We start from the raw sequence: 17632 nt of genomic DNA, 5'->3' as shown, positions 1-17632 counted from the left end.
CAAGCTTCAACCTGTAGAGCACCAGTGCACTACAGTACGAGACCCCGCGACCGTCGCCACGTCATCTCGTCGCGTCCTCTGCTCCTCTCCACTCCTGCACGCAGCAGACGCGAGCAAAACAACGTGATAATGAGAGAACAAAGAGCACAAGTGCCTCGGTACGCTGGGCCACCGTGGGTAAGACAGAGACAGATGGACCAAGTTGAAACCCAGGGGGTACCCGGGTACCAAAGGGTACGAGGGGGGCCTTACACAGCGAGAGAGAGAGAAAAGAGAACCCCGCTACAATATTCGGACACAGTAGCTTCGGATCACGCGTCCGGCTTGCGGCTGCCAGTGCCAGCTTTCGGTGCAGAGGCAGACTGGACGGGTAAAAAGCAAACAAGAATACTCGTTTATTGGCGCAGCTCGGACCAATGAGTGACGAAATATAGCAGCGTCGCGATCAGCTGTGCGAGTGCGAGTCAATAGCTTTATCTCGAACCAGCACACAGCAGCAGCGAGCAAGTTCTCGTCGCGTTTTCACCGTTTCTTTCGTCGTCGACTCGTCGTTTCCATTTCCACGCTCACTCGAGAAGACCGCGATTATCGTACCGGTAGTTCTATGCAGTTATGAATGATTCGGCCGTCGCAATTTCGTCGTCGTCGTAGTGAAAATTACTACACCGAACCATCATACAGCAGTTGTGCTAAAATCGACGAAAAAGAGACAGAGACGCCTAATAATACTAAGACGCTGAATTCTTCTTTACTGAGTGTATTTTTCAATCGTCTGTGTCGGCTACTACTGGCCACCATCATACCCCTGAAAATGATGAAAGAAGTTGGACAGTTTTTCAACGCCACCGCCACCGCAACTGATAAGAATCGACCGACAGCTAGAAAGGACGTCAATCTTAACGAGGTGTTTAATAATCTAGACGTCGATCATCTATCGGTTTTGGGAAATACGCCCAAGAACCAGAGATACAAAGGGGCTTTCAATATTTTCGAATCGATCGCCGAGTCGAATCCGACAGATAAAGGTAAGCTCGACTTTCATCCGATTGACTGCCTGCCTGACTGCCTCTCTCTAATTAACCCCCCACACCTGCATATAAAACATGCTAATCTGCATATTATAAGCCGGCCGGTATCGGAGTACCTATCGATGGTATCATTATTGATGCTTGTAATTTTTTTTTCTCTCTAATGTGCCGATCGATATGGTTTACTTGTCTTTTATTACTTACTGTGTACTGTATTCGACATCGTCGTCGATGTCTCGTCTCTCGTATCAGTTAATTCAAAGTCACCTTATCAAACTACTATACCGTTACTAATATGCTTTACAATCGAACGTGATGCTTGGTGCTAGAAAATAATGCAATTGCAAGGATAACCTGGAGGGGCAGGGAGAGGGGTAGAGAGAAGGGGGAGGGGGCTACAAAATTTATCGAATTCGTGTCTCCAGTGAAATTTCGATGCCTTGCTGTGCCCTGATAAGTACATATATGCACCTAGTTCTGTTGCTTTCAAAATTGAATTCTTATCATTTCTCACAATTTGGCCTCAGAGACTGAAATTTTGGAAGTAATCATCGCCCTCAAGACATTTCTTGAAATTCCAAATCCTCAAATCAAAATTTGGGACTATTACCCCCCTTCCCCCTTCGTTCACACATTCGTAAGATTTTGAAGTGTTTTTTTCAGATTTTTCCCCTTCCCATCCCTTCCCTTCCGAAAAGTAGCCCTTGAGATTTGCAAATGTTTTGCGAATCCCCCCCTACCCAGTTCAAATTCCACTCTGGGGATACCCTATTTTCAGCCCCTTCCCCCAGCAAATCGATTAGAAACGATTTCAACCGTTTTGAGCAGCTCTGGAATCTCCATCAGATTATCGGAAATTGAAATTCCTTCCAAATCGTGCCCAATGAAGTTGAAAAGCTACCGAGATTCACTTCATACTTTAATTATTTCAATATAGTCCGACATATGACAATAGGAGTAATTGCACCCCCAAGCCGATCCTCCGGGACAACTTTTTTCTTAAAGGGGACATCCGAAGGAACATTTTAATGCAAACTTTCCCAAAAAAAAGTTGGCCTTACTTACAAAATGGCGGCCATTTTGATTGACAGGTCAGCCGAAATCGCAGATTTTGCGTTTCAACATAGGACTTGCACGAAATTTTTCAAACTTTACAAAGGTAGATCGAAAGATCATGCAAAAATTTATCACCTGTCAAAATTTCAAGTGCTAAAGTGCGTTTTTCGATTTTTGGTGAATTTTTGAAAATCGAATTTAGACCAAAAATGAGGAAAAAATCAAAATCTTACCAAATTGACCAAGAAAGCTGAAATTTGGGATAACCCTATTTTCGACATGACAAATCGGTTGGAAGCGGTTTCAACCTGTTTTGAGCAGTTCTGGAGCCTCCAGCAGATTTTTGAAACTCGAAATTCCCACAAAATTCCATCAAATTGGAGTTGTAAAGCTAAAATTTATTCTAAAAACTAATTTCAATACGCCACGAAGTTCTGCAGGTGAATTTCAAGTCGTTTTGGAGCCTCCAGCGACTTTTTGAAAATTCCTGAAGCCTCCAGCAGATTTTTGAAACTCGAAATTTCCACAAAATTCCATCAAATTGAAGTTGTAAAGATACAATTTACTCTACACTCCAATTTTAACACCCTCTGAAGACGACTTTAGGTGGGTTCAAGTCATTTTAGAGCCTCCAGCGACTTTTTTGAAAATTACTAGAGCCTCCAGTACATTTTTGAAACTTGAAATTTCCCCAACATTAATTTATCAAATGGAGTTGGCAAGCTGAAATTTACTTCGCAGACTACATGGTGGTTTCAAATGGTTTTGAAGCTTCCAACTACTTTTAGGAAATTTCAATTTTCCAAAAAAACGCCATACAACCTTTCAAAAAGTTTCTGGAGGCTCCAAAACGACTTGAAATCCACCAGTAGTCAACTTCGTAGCGTATTGAAATTAGTTTGCAGAATGAATTTTGACTCTCCACCTAAGTTTGATGAAATTTTGGGGAAATTTCAAGTTTCCAAAAAATCTACTGGAGGCTCCAGTAATTTTCAAAGAGTCGCTGGAGGCTCCAAAACGACTTGAAATTCACCTGCAGTACTTCGTAACGTATTGAAATTAGTTTTTAGAATAAATTTTAGCTTTACAACTCCAATTTGACGGAATTTTGTGGACATTTCGAGTTTCAAAAATCTGCTGGAGGCTCCAGAACTGCTCAAAACGGGTTGAAACCGTTTCCAATCGATTTGGCAAGTCGAAAATAGAGTACATCCCAAATTTCAGCTTTCTTGGTCAATTTGGTAAAATTTTGATTTTTTTTCCTCATTTTTGGCCTAAGTTCGATTTTCAAAAATTCACCAAAAATCGAAAAACGCACTTTAGCACTTTAAATTTTCACAGGTGATAAATTTTTGCATGATCTTTCGATCTGCCTTTATAAAGTTTGAAAAATGTCATGCAAGTCCTATGTTGAAACGCAACATCTGCGAGGGGAGGTGCAATTACTCCTATTGTCATATGCCGGACTAATATGCTGAGTCGATTGGAAGTGGTTTCAAGCCGGTCTGGAGCCTCCAGCCATAGAAAATTGGTGTTAATTAGTCAAGTGAGCCACTAACACGTGCACCAAATGCGTTAACCGGTCCGATAAAGTTCTTTTTTTTGCAATTTTATGGCATTTTTTTAAAGGGGAAATTGAAATTATTATTTTTAACAAATTTCTGGAGGCTCCAAAACGACTTGAAACTACCTGAAATCGACTCAAAACGTTAAAATTGAGCTGTAAAGTAAATTTCAAATTTTTAAATTCCTTAAAGGTTTGAAATCTTCTTGATGGGAAATTTCAATTTTGAAAAACCTGCTGGAAGCTCCAGAACTGCTCGAAACTGTTTGCAATCGATTTAGTGGGACGAAAATAGGGCACATACCTACTCAATTTCAGCTCATCTACAAGTAAATTTGGTAAAATTTTGATTTTTTTGTCCATTTTGATTTTCAAAAATTCGTCAATCAGTCAAAAAATGAATTTCAGCTCCCGAGGTTTTGGCTGTTGATACATTTTTGCTTATTTTTCAAACACACCTTTGTCCAGTTCAAAATTTTTCTGTCAAATGGGATACTTTACGAGGAACCTCCCCCCCCCCCCTCTGAATGAAAAAATTCAAAAAATTGAAATTATTCAAAAATGTTCCATTTTTTACCAAAATTCTCATTTTTTTTAAAAAGAAAATTGACCCAGTACCCCAAGATATGTTGGTTCTTTTGTATGGTGCCCCCCCCAAAGTTGACTAAAACCAGGGGTAAAAATAGAAAATTGCCACCTGTATAGATATTTTGAAAATTTTTCATTTTTGGCCAGAATCATTTAAAAACTCCATTTTTAGAAAAAAAAAGCTTATCTCAGTCCCCCCCCTCTCCCAATAATCATCACTATCGAAAAGAATTCAAAAAATAAAAAAAGGGCGTCTTTTTGAAAATTTCCAAATGGATCAAATTTAAGAATTGAAATGTAAAAACATGAAAATTTCAACTTTTGATTTAAAAAAAAAAACTCTTCTTAGAGTACTCAAGTTCCACTTTTCCATCAAATAAAGGAAATGGGGGGGGGGGTAACAAGTATTAAATTTCTGGTGAAAATGAACTATATCCTCAGATTAGACATTCAAAACATGATAATTTCAAATTTGATTTTCCTTATTTTTTTTTAGGGAGCTCAAGTTTTTCCTATTCATTAATCAAGGGTAAGGGGAGAGTCGCAACTATTGAATTTTCGATGAAAATGGTCCAAAGTCGAAGATTAGAGCTTAAAAATATAAAATATTCAACTTTTCTAATTTTTCCAATTTTTTTGAGGTTCTAAGTTCCACTTTTTCGTCAATCAAGGGCTGATTTTTTTTCTGAGGGGGAGGGGCGAAGAAGGGTGCTCAAATTTTACTTTTTCATCGATCATATGGACAAAGGAGAAGTCGAACTCGAACCTATTGAATTTCTTATAAAAATGGACCAAATTCAATAATTAGAATAAAAACCTCAAAATTTTTATCTTTTAATTTGAATTTTTTTATACTTCTTGAGAACTGGGGAAGGGGGAGGGCTTCTCGACGATTCAATTTTAAATTGAGTTGGTAAAATTTTAAGAGATTTTTTTTCATAAAAACTAAAAATTTCTGGGAGTGAAAGTAAAAAAAAAAAATCGAGTTTTAATTTTTTCACATGTACAAATGAAAACCACTCCTTTGAGGTCACAGAATTCCTTGGATTTGTACGACCTATCAAATTGTAAATATTTGGCTCCAAATACAATTTTTTGCAGCTTTCAAATTTGATTTTTTTTTTTATATCTTACTTTTTATATCTTACTGCAATTTCCAAGCTCGAGTCATCTTTGAGGTCCCAGTATAATGGCTTGAATTGATCTCAGAAGCTGAAATTTTGGAACCGTTCTGGATTCTAGATGTCGAATAAAATCTTCACATCAAAAATTTGGTAGAATTGCAAACATTTCTGTAGAACTTTGAGCAATAATCCTCGATTTTATCGCCATTCACCCCTCCCCCTCCTTACCCATACTTTGGGAGCGATTTACAGATTTTACTCTTCTCCTCCTCCTCCTCCTCCTCCTCCTCAAAAGATCTTCTCAACATTTAGAAATGTTTTTTTGTTTTTTTTTATCCTCTCCTCTTTCTCCATCAGTTTTTTTAAAATTCGAGCTTTTTTTAGAGCCTTCTCTGCAATAGACTCTAATTTTTTTCTTTATGAGCAATGAATTGAACAAAGGTTAATTTTTAACGAATTTTTAAAGAAAAAAATCAGAGTGAGCCAAGTGCAAGACTTCTTCGAAGAAGTTATTTCAGATTTTTGAGACCACTTAGTCGAACACAGGATATTTTAAAATTCTCAAAATTCGTTAAAAGTTCCAGAATAGTTCGGAACCTCTACTAATCGATGAGGAAAGGAAGGCAAAAATGAGGGCATGACTCAAATTTCAACATTCTATCCCAATTTAATCGCGATTTGATTTTTTTTGCCCCATATAAAGAACACCTTGATTTTTTCAAAATTCATCAAAAAACGACAAATTGAAATTTGGGTTTGAAAATTTAAGCTAGAGTTATTTGTAATTTTGAATTGTTTCAATTTTTTGATTAAGTTCAAGAAATTTTCTTTCGGTTGGACCATATCCAAATTTTTTCCAAAGCTTAAAATTCTAAGGATTTGGCCTGAGAAGGCTACCGAATGCTTCAAATTCGATCATTTATTCTGATTTTTTTTCCTAATTAAAAATTCATCAATGCATATTTTAAATCTTTGAAAATCCTCTCCAAAAATCTAAAAAAATTACCATTTTATACCCAGTTACTTGTAACCAAAAAACGTACCTATTCACGATTTAAAAATTCTCTCTCAAAAGAGACTTCATATCCCTCCTCCGATATTTGTCATCAAAGATCAAATTTTTGCCTCTTTAAAACAGATGTGGGGAGAGGGGGATACAAAATCAAACCAAAAATGATTCATTTTTAAAGCCTCAAGTTTCATGTTCAAAGATTTTCTTCCTGAATTATAATTTTCTCCACTAAGTGGTTTTGAAAATCTTTTGAAATACAAAAACTGATCTGAAAAAGTACATACAATACATATATTCACTTAATGGAAATATTTCTTACCATCAAGATGATGCAAGGATTCTTTCCAACTCTGCTGGATCCGAGAACTTGGAGCCACTGGACTGGTTTCGGAAACGTCCTGAAATTTAAAAATGAACATCAAAATCACGTTGCATGGAGATTGACTAAGTATATTATTGAAAATTGCTAAGGCTCTCCTCAGTCCTGCTCCATTTATGAACTGATACTGAGCCCTTATAAAAAGCATCGAAATTCATAGTCCATCGACTAATTTAACACCCCCCCTCCGGTCTTTCCCCGAGTCACCTTCACTGTACATTCTTTGTACAGAAATGCAGCGTAGCTCAGGTTGCAGATGCAGACCAAAATATCAACTCTCACAAAAAACTGACTATGAAAATGAAAGCTATCTCATTTTAGATTTGAAAAAACTATACAAGCTTGTCCTGTGCTTCAAAATCATCAAAACCTCGTATCATACGATACAATCAAAACACACCAACAAGCTTAGAATCCAGTCTTCTTCCTCTAACATTAAGCTGCATCATTCCACAACCCTTTACACTGCAGCACCGAGCACTGTATGTACATTACATCGAGCTCGCGATATTTGCACTTGAGCAAGGGCAACCCACCATCGTCCAGATACTCTAGTCTGGTCTCCTCTGGTACTTATAGAGCATACGATCTGATATCTAGTCATATTCTATACTCGTAAGTACGTATTGTAAACCGGTTTTTATGATTTTTTGGCTCGGTAACCGAGTGGAATACGAAAGAAAGAGTACATGTAGTGTAAAAAAAGACATCTCTCTCTACAGTTTCTAATTCGGTTGGCTCGAATTTTTCATCAAGGTTAAATTTTTCATGTACGACTTGGTTTCGATCCGATCCGATCCTCGAATACGCCACAAAATGCTGCCCATATTGTAAGTAGGTACATATAATTGTACAAGCAGAGAGAGGTTCGATATACATCAGATGAGAAGAAAAGAGAGGAAACGGTGTACGAAAAATCGTTATATTAATAATCTAGTATAAGGCAGGCATCCTGCTATGTACATGGTTATTTTTTTTGTAAGTCTTCTTTTGGTTGAAATTGAAATCGGCGATAATAATTACAAGGAAATTACCCCACATCGGAAGTGAATATTGAAAGGAGGGTAGGCTGCAGGGTTTTCGTGAAGTTGATGAGATTCGCAATCGCAATTTATTGTCGAGTGTACTGTACAGGAACTTGGGTAGGAATATAGGAAATAGGAATAAGGTAAAGGTACGTGAAGCAAAATCACACCGAGATGGTTTTCGATTTCAGTTTTCATTGAAATACTTTACTTTACTTCTATACACAGAGAGAAGAAAAGTAGGCCAATGTGTATACGCGGATCCGATCCGGCAACAAATAAAATAAAAACTGTTTCACACGTACAGAGAACGTTGTCGTCGTCTTCGTCGTCGTGTGACGTATTCGTGAGTATTTTTCCATCGAAGGAAAACCAAATCAGATACCAGTGTACCGTACTTATTCGATAATCTTACATTATTCGAACAAGACGAATTGGAATAAGTATTATAAAACTGGTTTTAATTTAGGATATGGCCTCACAATCGTTCAAATCGGTAGCTGAATTTTCTCACTCCGATCAATGTACGGGTACTTTTCCACTCGAAAAACTCTATAGAGAGAAACTTTTTTGATTCTGGTTTAAACTTATAAAAATATAATTGTACAATGTACATCGTCGTCAAGATGAACCTCTCGAATTTTTGAAAATTTTAAATTGTGATAATGAGATTGCCAAAATTTTGTCCAGCAGGATGAAAAGCTGGGATATATTTAAGCTTTAATTCCGACCCTACAAATAGATTGATGGTGAGTTCGAGAAGTTCAGGAATCGACATTGCAGTATTTTACCTACTGAAAAAATTAGTATTCATGGTCCAGATGAAAAAAATATGAATCCGAACCAAAAAACACAGGTTTTGAAAACTTGGCGAATGAACAGCTCTTTTGAGATGGATATGGTTCTGCGCTGAAGCTCTATCTGAAATTTGCGCGACGCTGATCAGGGTCATTGACCTTTGAAAACTGCTGGGAAAAAATCCTGTAGAGTTACTTTCACTCTTTATATACTGGAGAAAATATTTATAAATTAGAAGTTATTTACAAAAATTACTGAAATTTTTTGACCAATTTACCGGTATTTTTGATAAAATACTGGTATCTTTTGGTAAAATACTAGTATTTTCGAGGTTTCACTACGGTAAGTTTCGGAAAATTACTGCTAATTTTGAGCAAACTACATATTAAAAATGTTGGGTAAATGTAAAATTGAAGGTTAATTGGCAAATAAATAGTCATTTTTGGTAATATTCTGGTAATTATCGGTAAATTACCGTAATTTTTGGTAGAATTGCAACATTTGGTAAAATTGTAATTCTTGGTTAATAATCATATTTTTTGCAAAATTACCATAATTTTTGGTAAATTACTGTAATTTTGGGTAAATTACCGTAATTGTTTGATAAATTACCGTGGATTTTGGTAAATTCCCATTATTTTGGTAAATTACCAAAATTTGGAAAGTTACTGTAAATTTTGGTAAATCACCATAATTTTTAATATCTAAAACAAAAAACTGTGACTTAAGGTAAAATTGCAATGTTTGGTAAATTACTGTAATGTTTAGTAAAATCCTGTTATTTTGGGTAAATTACCGTAATTTTTTAGTAAATTGCCGTAATTGTTTGATAAATTACCGTGAATTTTGGTAATTCTAGTAAATTACCATAATTTTTGATAAAATTGTAACTTTGAGTAAAATTTTAAATTTTTGGTAAATTACTGTAATTTTAGATAAATTACCGCAATTGTTTGATAAATTACTGTGAGTTTTGGTGAATTACCGTTAATTTTGGTAAATTACCATAATTTGGAAAATTACAGTAATTTTTGGTAAATTATTATAATTTTTAATAAAACTGTTATTTTGGGTAAATTTGTAATTTTTGGCGAATTACAGTAATTTTTGATGAACAACCATAAATTTTGGTAAATTACCATAATTTTTGGTACATTACCATAATTTTTGGTAAATTACCATATATTTTAATAAAATTGTGACTTTGAGTAAAATTTTAAATTTTTGGTAAATTACTGTAATTTTGGATAAATTACCGTAATTGTTTGATAAATTACCGTGAATTTTGGTAAATTACCATAATATGTGGATAATTACTGTTTACTGTGATTTATTTTTGTTAAATTACCATAATTTTTGATAAAACAAAAAACTGTGACTTATATTTAGGTAAAATTGTAATGTTTGGTAAATTACTGTAATGTTTGGTAAAATCCTGTAATTTTGGGTATATTACCGTAATTTTTTAGTAAATTGCCGTAATTGTGTGGTAAATTACCGTAATTGTGTGGTAAATTACCGTGAGTTTTGGTAATTTTGGTAAATTACCATAATTTTTGATGAAATGTCAAAAATTTTGGTAAAGTAGATACCTTAATTTTGGTAAGTTAGGTACAGTAATTTTTGGTAAATTACAGTAATTTTTGGTAAATTACAGTAATTTTCGGTAAATTACAGTAATTTTCGGTAAATTACAGTAATTTTCAGTAAATTACAGTAAGTTTTGGTAAATTACAGTAATTTTCAGTAAATTACAGTAAGTTTTGGTAAATTACAGTAATTTTTGGTAAATTACAGTAATTTGTGGTAAATTACAGTAATTTGTGGTAAATTACAGTAATTTTTGGTAAATTACCATGATTATTGGTAAATTACAGTAATTTTTGTCGAACTACCGTGAATTTTGGTAAATCACCATAACTTTGGGCTTCGGTAAATTACTGTAATTTTAGGTTAATCATTGCATTTTTTGGTGAATTACTGTAATGTTTAGTATAATTGTAATTTCAGGTAAAATTGTAATTTTTGGTAAATTTTTGTAATTTTTGGTAAATTGCCGTAAATTTTGGTGAATTACCGCAAATTTAGGTAAATATTGGTTAATAACTGGTAATTTATAGTAATTTCTGGTAATTTTTAGTGAACTGTGGATAATTTTTGGTGGGTAAATTACCGGAAAATGTTGGTAAATCATCAGAAATTTTTGGTGAATCATCAGAAAATTGGTTATTAATGGTAATTTTTCAGTAATTAGGGGGAAGGGAATTCATTCGAGAATAAATTACGATCTATAGTGTCTAAAACGCGAAAATCTAAAAGAGAGAGGGGTACTTCGAACCAAATTTATTTGAAATGATGTAAATTCTTCTAAATCAAGAATTTGTGACTAAAAATTTGAAGGAAACGCTTCAATTATACCTGGGATTAAAGGGACTTGTAAATAGTTTAGAGGGAGACAAGAAAAGGGGAAAGCGTTAAATTGGTGCAAAATTTTGAAAATCAGAATCTCAGTCATTTTTGAACATTTTGTCTCCTAAAAATAGCATGTACAAAACAAGCTAACTTTAGGGGAAAATGTCCACCTTATGAGAACTCCATTGGTGGGGAGAGGAGCGCCCTTGCCCATCTCATCCTTCTATCTCACGTACTTTAAAACCACTTTAGGTTCAAATCAGTACAGCGAATTATAGATTCATATTTTGGATTCTACCCTACTCCCCTTCTTCAATCTCCCACATTCGTTCACTTTCTTATTTTCAATCTTCAAATTTTAGCCAATTTGAAAAGTTCCAATAAGTTTCAATTTGACCCATTTATGATCCAATCAAAATAGAAAATTAGAATTTGATTTTTAAAAATCTGTTCCTTTTTAATTTTAATCCACATACTTTATCACCTCAGCAATAAATTAACTAGCAAAACTCTAGGATGGAGGATATGCAGAGCATCTCAAAGTCCCAATCAGTGCATTTGAGAGATTGAAAATGGAGCATTAAAACCAAATTCTAGCTTTTTACTCAAATCGATCAACTTTCAACAACTTCGTGAGTTCAAATTTAATTTCCAAAGAGCGTAAAATTAATTAAAAAATGGCGAATTTTTGAATATATTTTCGTTTTTTTCTTCTCCCATTCCCATCAAACTTTCGAGCTATTTTTTTTACAAATTTCTCTAAAAATTCCACCAAACATCTCGTCATTCGTCCAATTAACCCATTCAGACCGCAAAATTCCCTTTACGAACGCCCTATATTACACACAAAACAAGCAACAAAGTTTGCATTCGGCGACTTTTTTTATTAATTTTATTACCATTTACACGGACTACGACGTCGACGACGACTACCAAGACAACGACAAGCGACGCCGAAATTAATTAAAACGACGATTTAAAATTTAAATTGTCCAATTCGTGTGGTTGTGCTTGTGCGAGCAGCAAGCAGCCAGCGAGCGAGTGAGCGAGGTACTCTACACAGCGAACTAAAACCAGCTCAGCGGGGTGCAACGAGCTACCGAAAACATCGTAACATTCTTCGCAAATAAATTACATCGTCGACCGACTCGGAGCACGAATAGAAGGATGCAGGGGACCAAGGGGTGTTTTCTCTTCGGTGTTTTTTTTTCTTTCATTTTTCGAAAAATTCACCAGCTTGAAATCGGCATCGACGTCTGACTAATTGAAACGACGCTAACGGCGTCATCCGGCGATTAATTATGCGTATAGTGTCGATACTGCTGCTGCAGATACACAGACACACAAACAATGTAACTATAACGCGACAGACGTAGAAAGAAATTAAGAGAGAAGAGCGTCGCATAAAAGCGAAGCGAAACACTCCGCGAGCAACAGCAATCCCCCAGAGGCTGCATTGTTTCTCGTATATATTTTTGCTAGATAATATAAACTATATCTACTTTATAACTATACTTGTATACGCGATACCCTTAGCATCCGCGCCGTATACCCATTAAATTGATATTTTGTTCAAAGAGAGCCCCCTTTTTGCTTTTCTAATATACCTACCTATGCGAGTCACACTGCACACAGGAGCGGCGTCAACCCAGCGAGCTGCTATGTTATTATATAGTTTGCATGTGTTATGGTCGTTATTAAATTTTAATTTTCCAATTTAACCCTAACCACTGTGTTTCGGCATGTACTATACGTTAACGCTTAGGTACCTTACCTTACCCTGCACCTTACCTACCTACAATAACCTCTAGCACTAGCAGCAGTGAAATTAGTACCTAGAGTTTTCAACCTACTCTGCGGAGCCGAGCGCACATATTTCCGGTATAATTTGGGAAAATTTCACCGCCTCGGACCTTTTACACTCGACGAGCATTTACGTACTACGTAGGTACCTTACCTTATAGCCTATACCTACTCGTACTACAAATACATTAACCCAGCTAAATTCAAATTACATTACTTACACGTTCGAGGTTCGAGTTCAGCCCTGCCAGTGGCACCGACAACACCATAGCATAGCATAGGCGCTATACTCGTAGTAATGCTCTTATTTCGAGTTTGCACGTTATACGGTCGCGTGTGTGTTTTGTATTTACCTGTATACGAGCCTAAATGGTATACGAGGCATTAAAGTAAATTTAAGCTTTATTTTGAATGGTTTTAAAGCGTTTATTTTGATCAAACGGTGGTCGTGCTGTGGGTACGAGCCTGCATAGGTAGGTAGGTAGCTACGACTATGAGGACGCGAATAAAAAAGGAGGTAATACGACCGGCTTTAATGGCTGCGTAAAGCGAACCGTAAAACGTTCGATATGGCGAGAGGATGAATTTGAGCGGAAATTTTACGAACGGAATAGAAACTACCTATACACCTGATAGAAAATTCGATTTTTAACAAAAAAAAACAACACTGTCATCGATTTCGAAACTTTCGGAACCATTTTTTCCCCCGACGAGACAAGAGTTGATACAGTGGTAGAGTACACGTTCGAATTTTTTTTTGGGGGGGGGAGGGAGGGAATTTAGAAACGAACTTATTATTCAAATTCAGCGTTTCCAAAAACCTAATAAACCATAAGGTCACACAATGTTTTCAGTTTTTAGGATATTTTGGAGTTCAATGAGGGCATCGGAGGGACCGAATCGAAAAAATAAGTCGAAATTCGTATTCAGCACTCCAAAAAACCTAGAAAACCATATGTCACACGATTTTTTCAATTCCCAGAAAATTTGGGGAACTGGTAGGGGGCGTTGGAGGAGTCGAATCGAAAAAATAAGTCGAAATTCGCATTCAGCACTCCCAAAAACCTAATAAACCATATGTCACACGATTTTTTCAATTTCCAAAAAATTTGGGGATCTAGTAGTGGGGGGAGGGGGGGTTGAAGGGGCCGAATCGAAAAAATAAGTCGAAATTCGTATTCAGCACTCAAAAAAACCTAGCAAACCATATGTCACACGATTTTTTCAATTCCCAGAAAATTTGGGGAACTGGTAGGGGGGGGGGGGTTGGAGGAGTCGAATCGAAAAAATAAGTCGAAATTCGCATTCAGCACTCCCAAAAACCTAATAAACCATATGTCACACGATTTTTTCAATTTCCAAAAAATTTGGGGATCTAGTAGTGGGGGAGGCGGGTTGAAGGGGCCGAATCGAAAAAATGAGTCGAAATTCGCATTCAGCGCTCCCAAAAACATAATAAACCATGTATTAAAGGGTTTTTTTCGATTTCCAAAAAATTTGGGGATCTAGTAGTGGGGGGTGGGGGGTTGTAGGGGCCGAATCGAAAAAATAAGCTGATATTCGAATTCAGCGCTCCAAAAAACCAAGTAAACCATACGTCACATGATTTTTTCGATTTCCAAAAAATTTGGGGATCTGGTAGTGGGGGGGGGGGGTTGGAGGGGCCGAATCAAAAAAATAAGCTGATATTTGAATTCAGCGCTCCAAAAACCCAAGTAAACCATATGTCACACGGTTTTTTCAATTTTAAAAAAATTCAAGTGACCAATGGGAGCGTTTAAGGGGCGGGTGGAGGGGAATCAAAAAAATAACCAGATATTCGTATTCAGCATCCTTGAAAACATATAAAACGATATGTCACACGATAGTTGACATTTTCGCACATTTTGACGGACATTTTGAGAGTGCACACCCCCTCCCCCACGCGCGTTTTTGGGTTCGCGAATTACATCACAAAAAATTTACGGTTGTAAATGTCATAAAAACGGATATTTTCTTGATTTTTTTTCCAAATTTTTAAATTATTACGTAACTTCTTTACCGAAATTTTGAAAATTATGCTTTCAAAAGAACTAAAAAAGGCTCAACTTTGAAACTTTCGAATTTTTGGTAAATATTTTTCAAAACTGCTCTCATCGCCTTTAAAACGCCGAAAACAGATTTTCCCCAAGTTTCAGCAGGACTGCGCAGTTTGACTCCAAATTTAGCGAACCTAAAACCTGAAACTGGCTTGATTGAACATTTCGTTCGCGAACGACTCGAATCATACGTATTTAAATTTTGCACCGATTTGAAGATTGGATCATTGAATAAAACATTCGTAACTTGTGTGATTTTACGACCTTGAAAATTCCCATGTGAATCATTCGCAAACGATTTGAACAAACATCTGCTTATTCGTTCGCGAACGACTCGGATTTCGCTGAAATTTTTAAAAGGATTGGATAGATTTTCCGAGTAGAAAATGGGTAAAATATTTTGCAGTTCCCGAACGGTAATTCACGCACAAAAATTTGACAAATCGTTCGCGAACGATTCAAATTTCACTTAGATTTCTAAACAATTAGATCAAATTTTCGAACGAACAATTTGCATGCATTGTAATTTTGCTGGATTGAAATTTAGCGAGCGAGTCGTTCGCGAACGATTTGCACAAATATTTGGTGAATCGTTCGCGAACGACTTCGATATCATTCGGATGTTCAACACTTTGATCAAATTTTCAAGCGAAAAATTAGAAATTATGATTTCGCTACATTGAAATTCAGGAAGTGAGTCATTATTCATGAACGATTTGCACGGTTATTTGATGAATCGTTCGCGAACGACTCGAATTTTTTCTCAGATTTTCGAATGACATAAATGTATTTTGCATCTGTTGTGATTTTGCTTGATTCGAATGTTGCCAGTAAGTCGTTCGTGAATGATTTTCACAAATATCTAACGAATCGTTCGCGAACGATTCTAATTTAATTCGCATTTATAAACACTTTGGTTGAATTTTCAACAAAAAAAAAAAAAAAAATGAAAATGAAACAAGATTACTGCAATTTTGCTGCGTTGAAATTTTGCAGTCGAGTCGTTCATGAACGATTGGCACCAATACCTGATGAATCGTTCGCGAACGACTTCGATATCATTCGGATGTTCAACACTTTGATCAAATTTTCAAGCAAAAAGTTTTTAATGTGATTTCGCTACATAGAAATTTTGCAAGTGAGTCATTCATGAACGATTTGCACGGATATTTGATGAATCGTTCGCGAACGACTCGAATTTTTTCGCATTTTTCGAATGGCATATTTTACATCTGTTGTGATTTTGCTTGATTCGAATGTTGCCACTTGCCAGTAAGTCGTTCGTGAATGATTTTCACAAATATCTAACGAATCGTTCGCGAACGATTCTAATTTAATTCACATTTATGGACACTTTGGTAGAATTTTCCAAAAAAAAAAAAAAATTAAAATGAAACAAGACTACTGCGATTTTACTGCGTTGAAAATTGAAATTTTGGAGTCGAGTCGTTCATGAACGATTGGCACCAATATCTGATGAATCGTTCGCGAACGACTTTGATATCATTCAGATGTTCAACACTTCGATCAAATTTTCAAGCGAAACATTTTTAATGTGATTTCGCTACATGGAAATTCGGCAAGTGAGTCATTCACAGACGATTTGGACAGATATCTGATGAATCGTTCGCGAACGATTCGAATTTTTTCGCAGATTTTCGAATAACACATTTTGCATCGGTTGCAATTCTGCTTTTGCTTGTTTCAAATGTAGCAAGCGAGTCGTTCGTGAATGATTTCCATGAATATCAAACGAATCGTTCGCGAACGATTCTAATTCAATTCAGATTTACAAAACACTTTGATTGAATTTAAAAAAAAAAAATTGAAATTGAACAAGATTACTGCAATTCTGATACATTGAAAGTTTGTATTCGAGTCGTTCATGAACGATTGGCACCTACATATATCTGATGAATCGTTCGCGAACTATTTCATTTTTGTTTGAATTTTTCAACGATTTGAGAATCGTATCATTAAATTAAACATTCGCACTCGTTATTTTGAGAGATTGAAAAGTAAAGTTGCATGCGAATCGTTCACAAGTGATTTGCTCAAACATCCGCTAAATCGTTCGCGAACGGCTCAAATTTCATAGAAATTTTTGATAGATTCGAATGAGTTTCTTCATGGAAAATGCTTATGACACTGTGCGAGGGTTCGCGAATGATTCTCTCGAAAATTTGACGAATCGTTCGCGAACGACTCGAATTTAATTTGGATTTCTGAATAATTTTAGCAATATATCTTCAAATGAAAAATTTGTATGTTGCTCATCGTGATTTTGCTGGAACTAAATTGAAATATTTCAAGCATCGTTCATCATCATGAACAATTTCCACCAATATCTGGTAAATCGTTCGCGAACGATTCCGATTTCGTCCAAATTTTTCGGGATTTTTGAACGATTTAATCAAATTTTCAAATAAAAAATCAACGTGTTATTTGCTAATATTGTAATTTTGAAGGCGAGTCTTTGTCACGAATAATTTACACACAAGTGTTATATGAATCGTTCGCGAACGACTCGAATTTTATGCAGATTTTTCAGAGTTTTAATAAAGATCGGATCATCGAATAAAACATTCGTATATTATTTTGCCAGATTGGAAAGTTACATGCGAATCGTTCGCAAATAATTTGCTCAAACACCCGCCGAATCGTTCGCGAACGACTCAAATTTCAATGAAATTTTTGAACGATTTATCGAGAGTTTTCTGAAAGAATATTTTTTATGATATTGTGCAACGGTCCACGAATGATTT

General features: G+C 35.7%; 1 protein-coding gene across 1 annotated transcript in view; it reads left to right on the top strand.

Annotated features, from left to right (window-relative positions):
- Positions 1 to 472: 472 nt before the first annotated feature.
- Positions 473 to 17632, top strand: part of LOC135845779 (protein scylla-like) — a 128318-nt gene continuing 111158 nt past the window's right edge. Inside the window, exon 1 of the mRNA XM_065364605.1 lies at positions 473 to 1025. Within this exon, the coding sequence (XP_065220677.1) occupies positions 617 to 1025 (409 nt within the window). The 5' untranslated portion in view covers positions 473 to 616. The remainder of the gene's footprint in view (positions 1026 to 17632) is intronic.

Source organism: Planococcus citri, chromosome 4 (genome assembly GCF_950023065.1).
Source record: "Planococcus citri chromosome 4, ihPlaCitr1.1, whole genome shotgun sequence".
Taxonomy (NCBI): domain Eukaryota; kingdom Metazoa; phylum Arthropoda; class Insecta; order Hemiptera; family Pseudococcidae; genus Planococcus; species Planococcus citri.
Note: the sequence above shows the minus strand (reverse complement) of the source record. Positions and strands in the feature narration are given on the sequence as shown.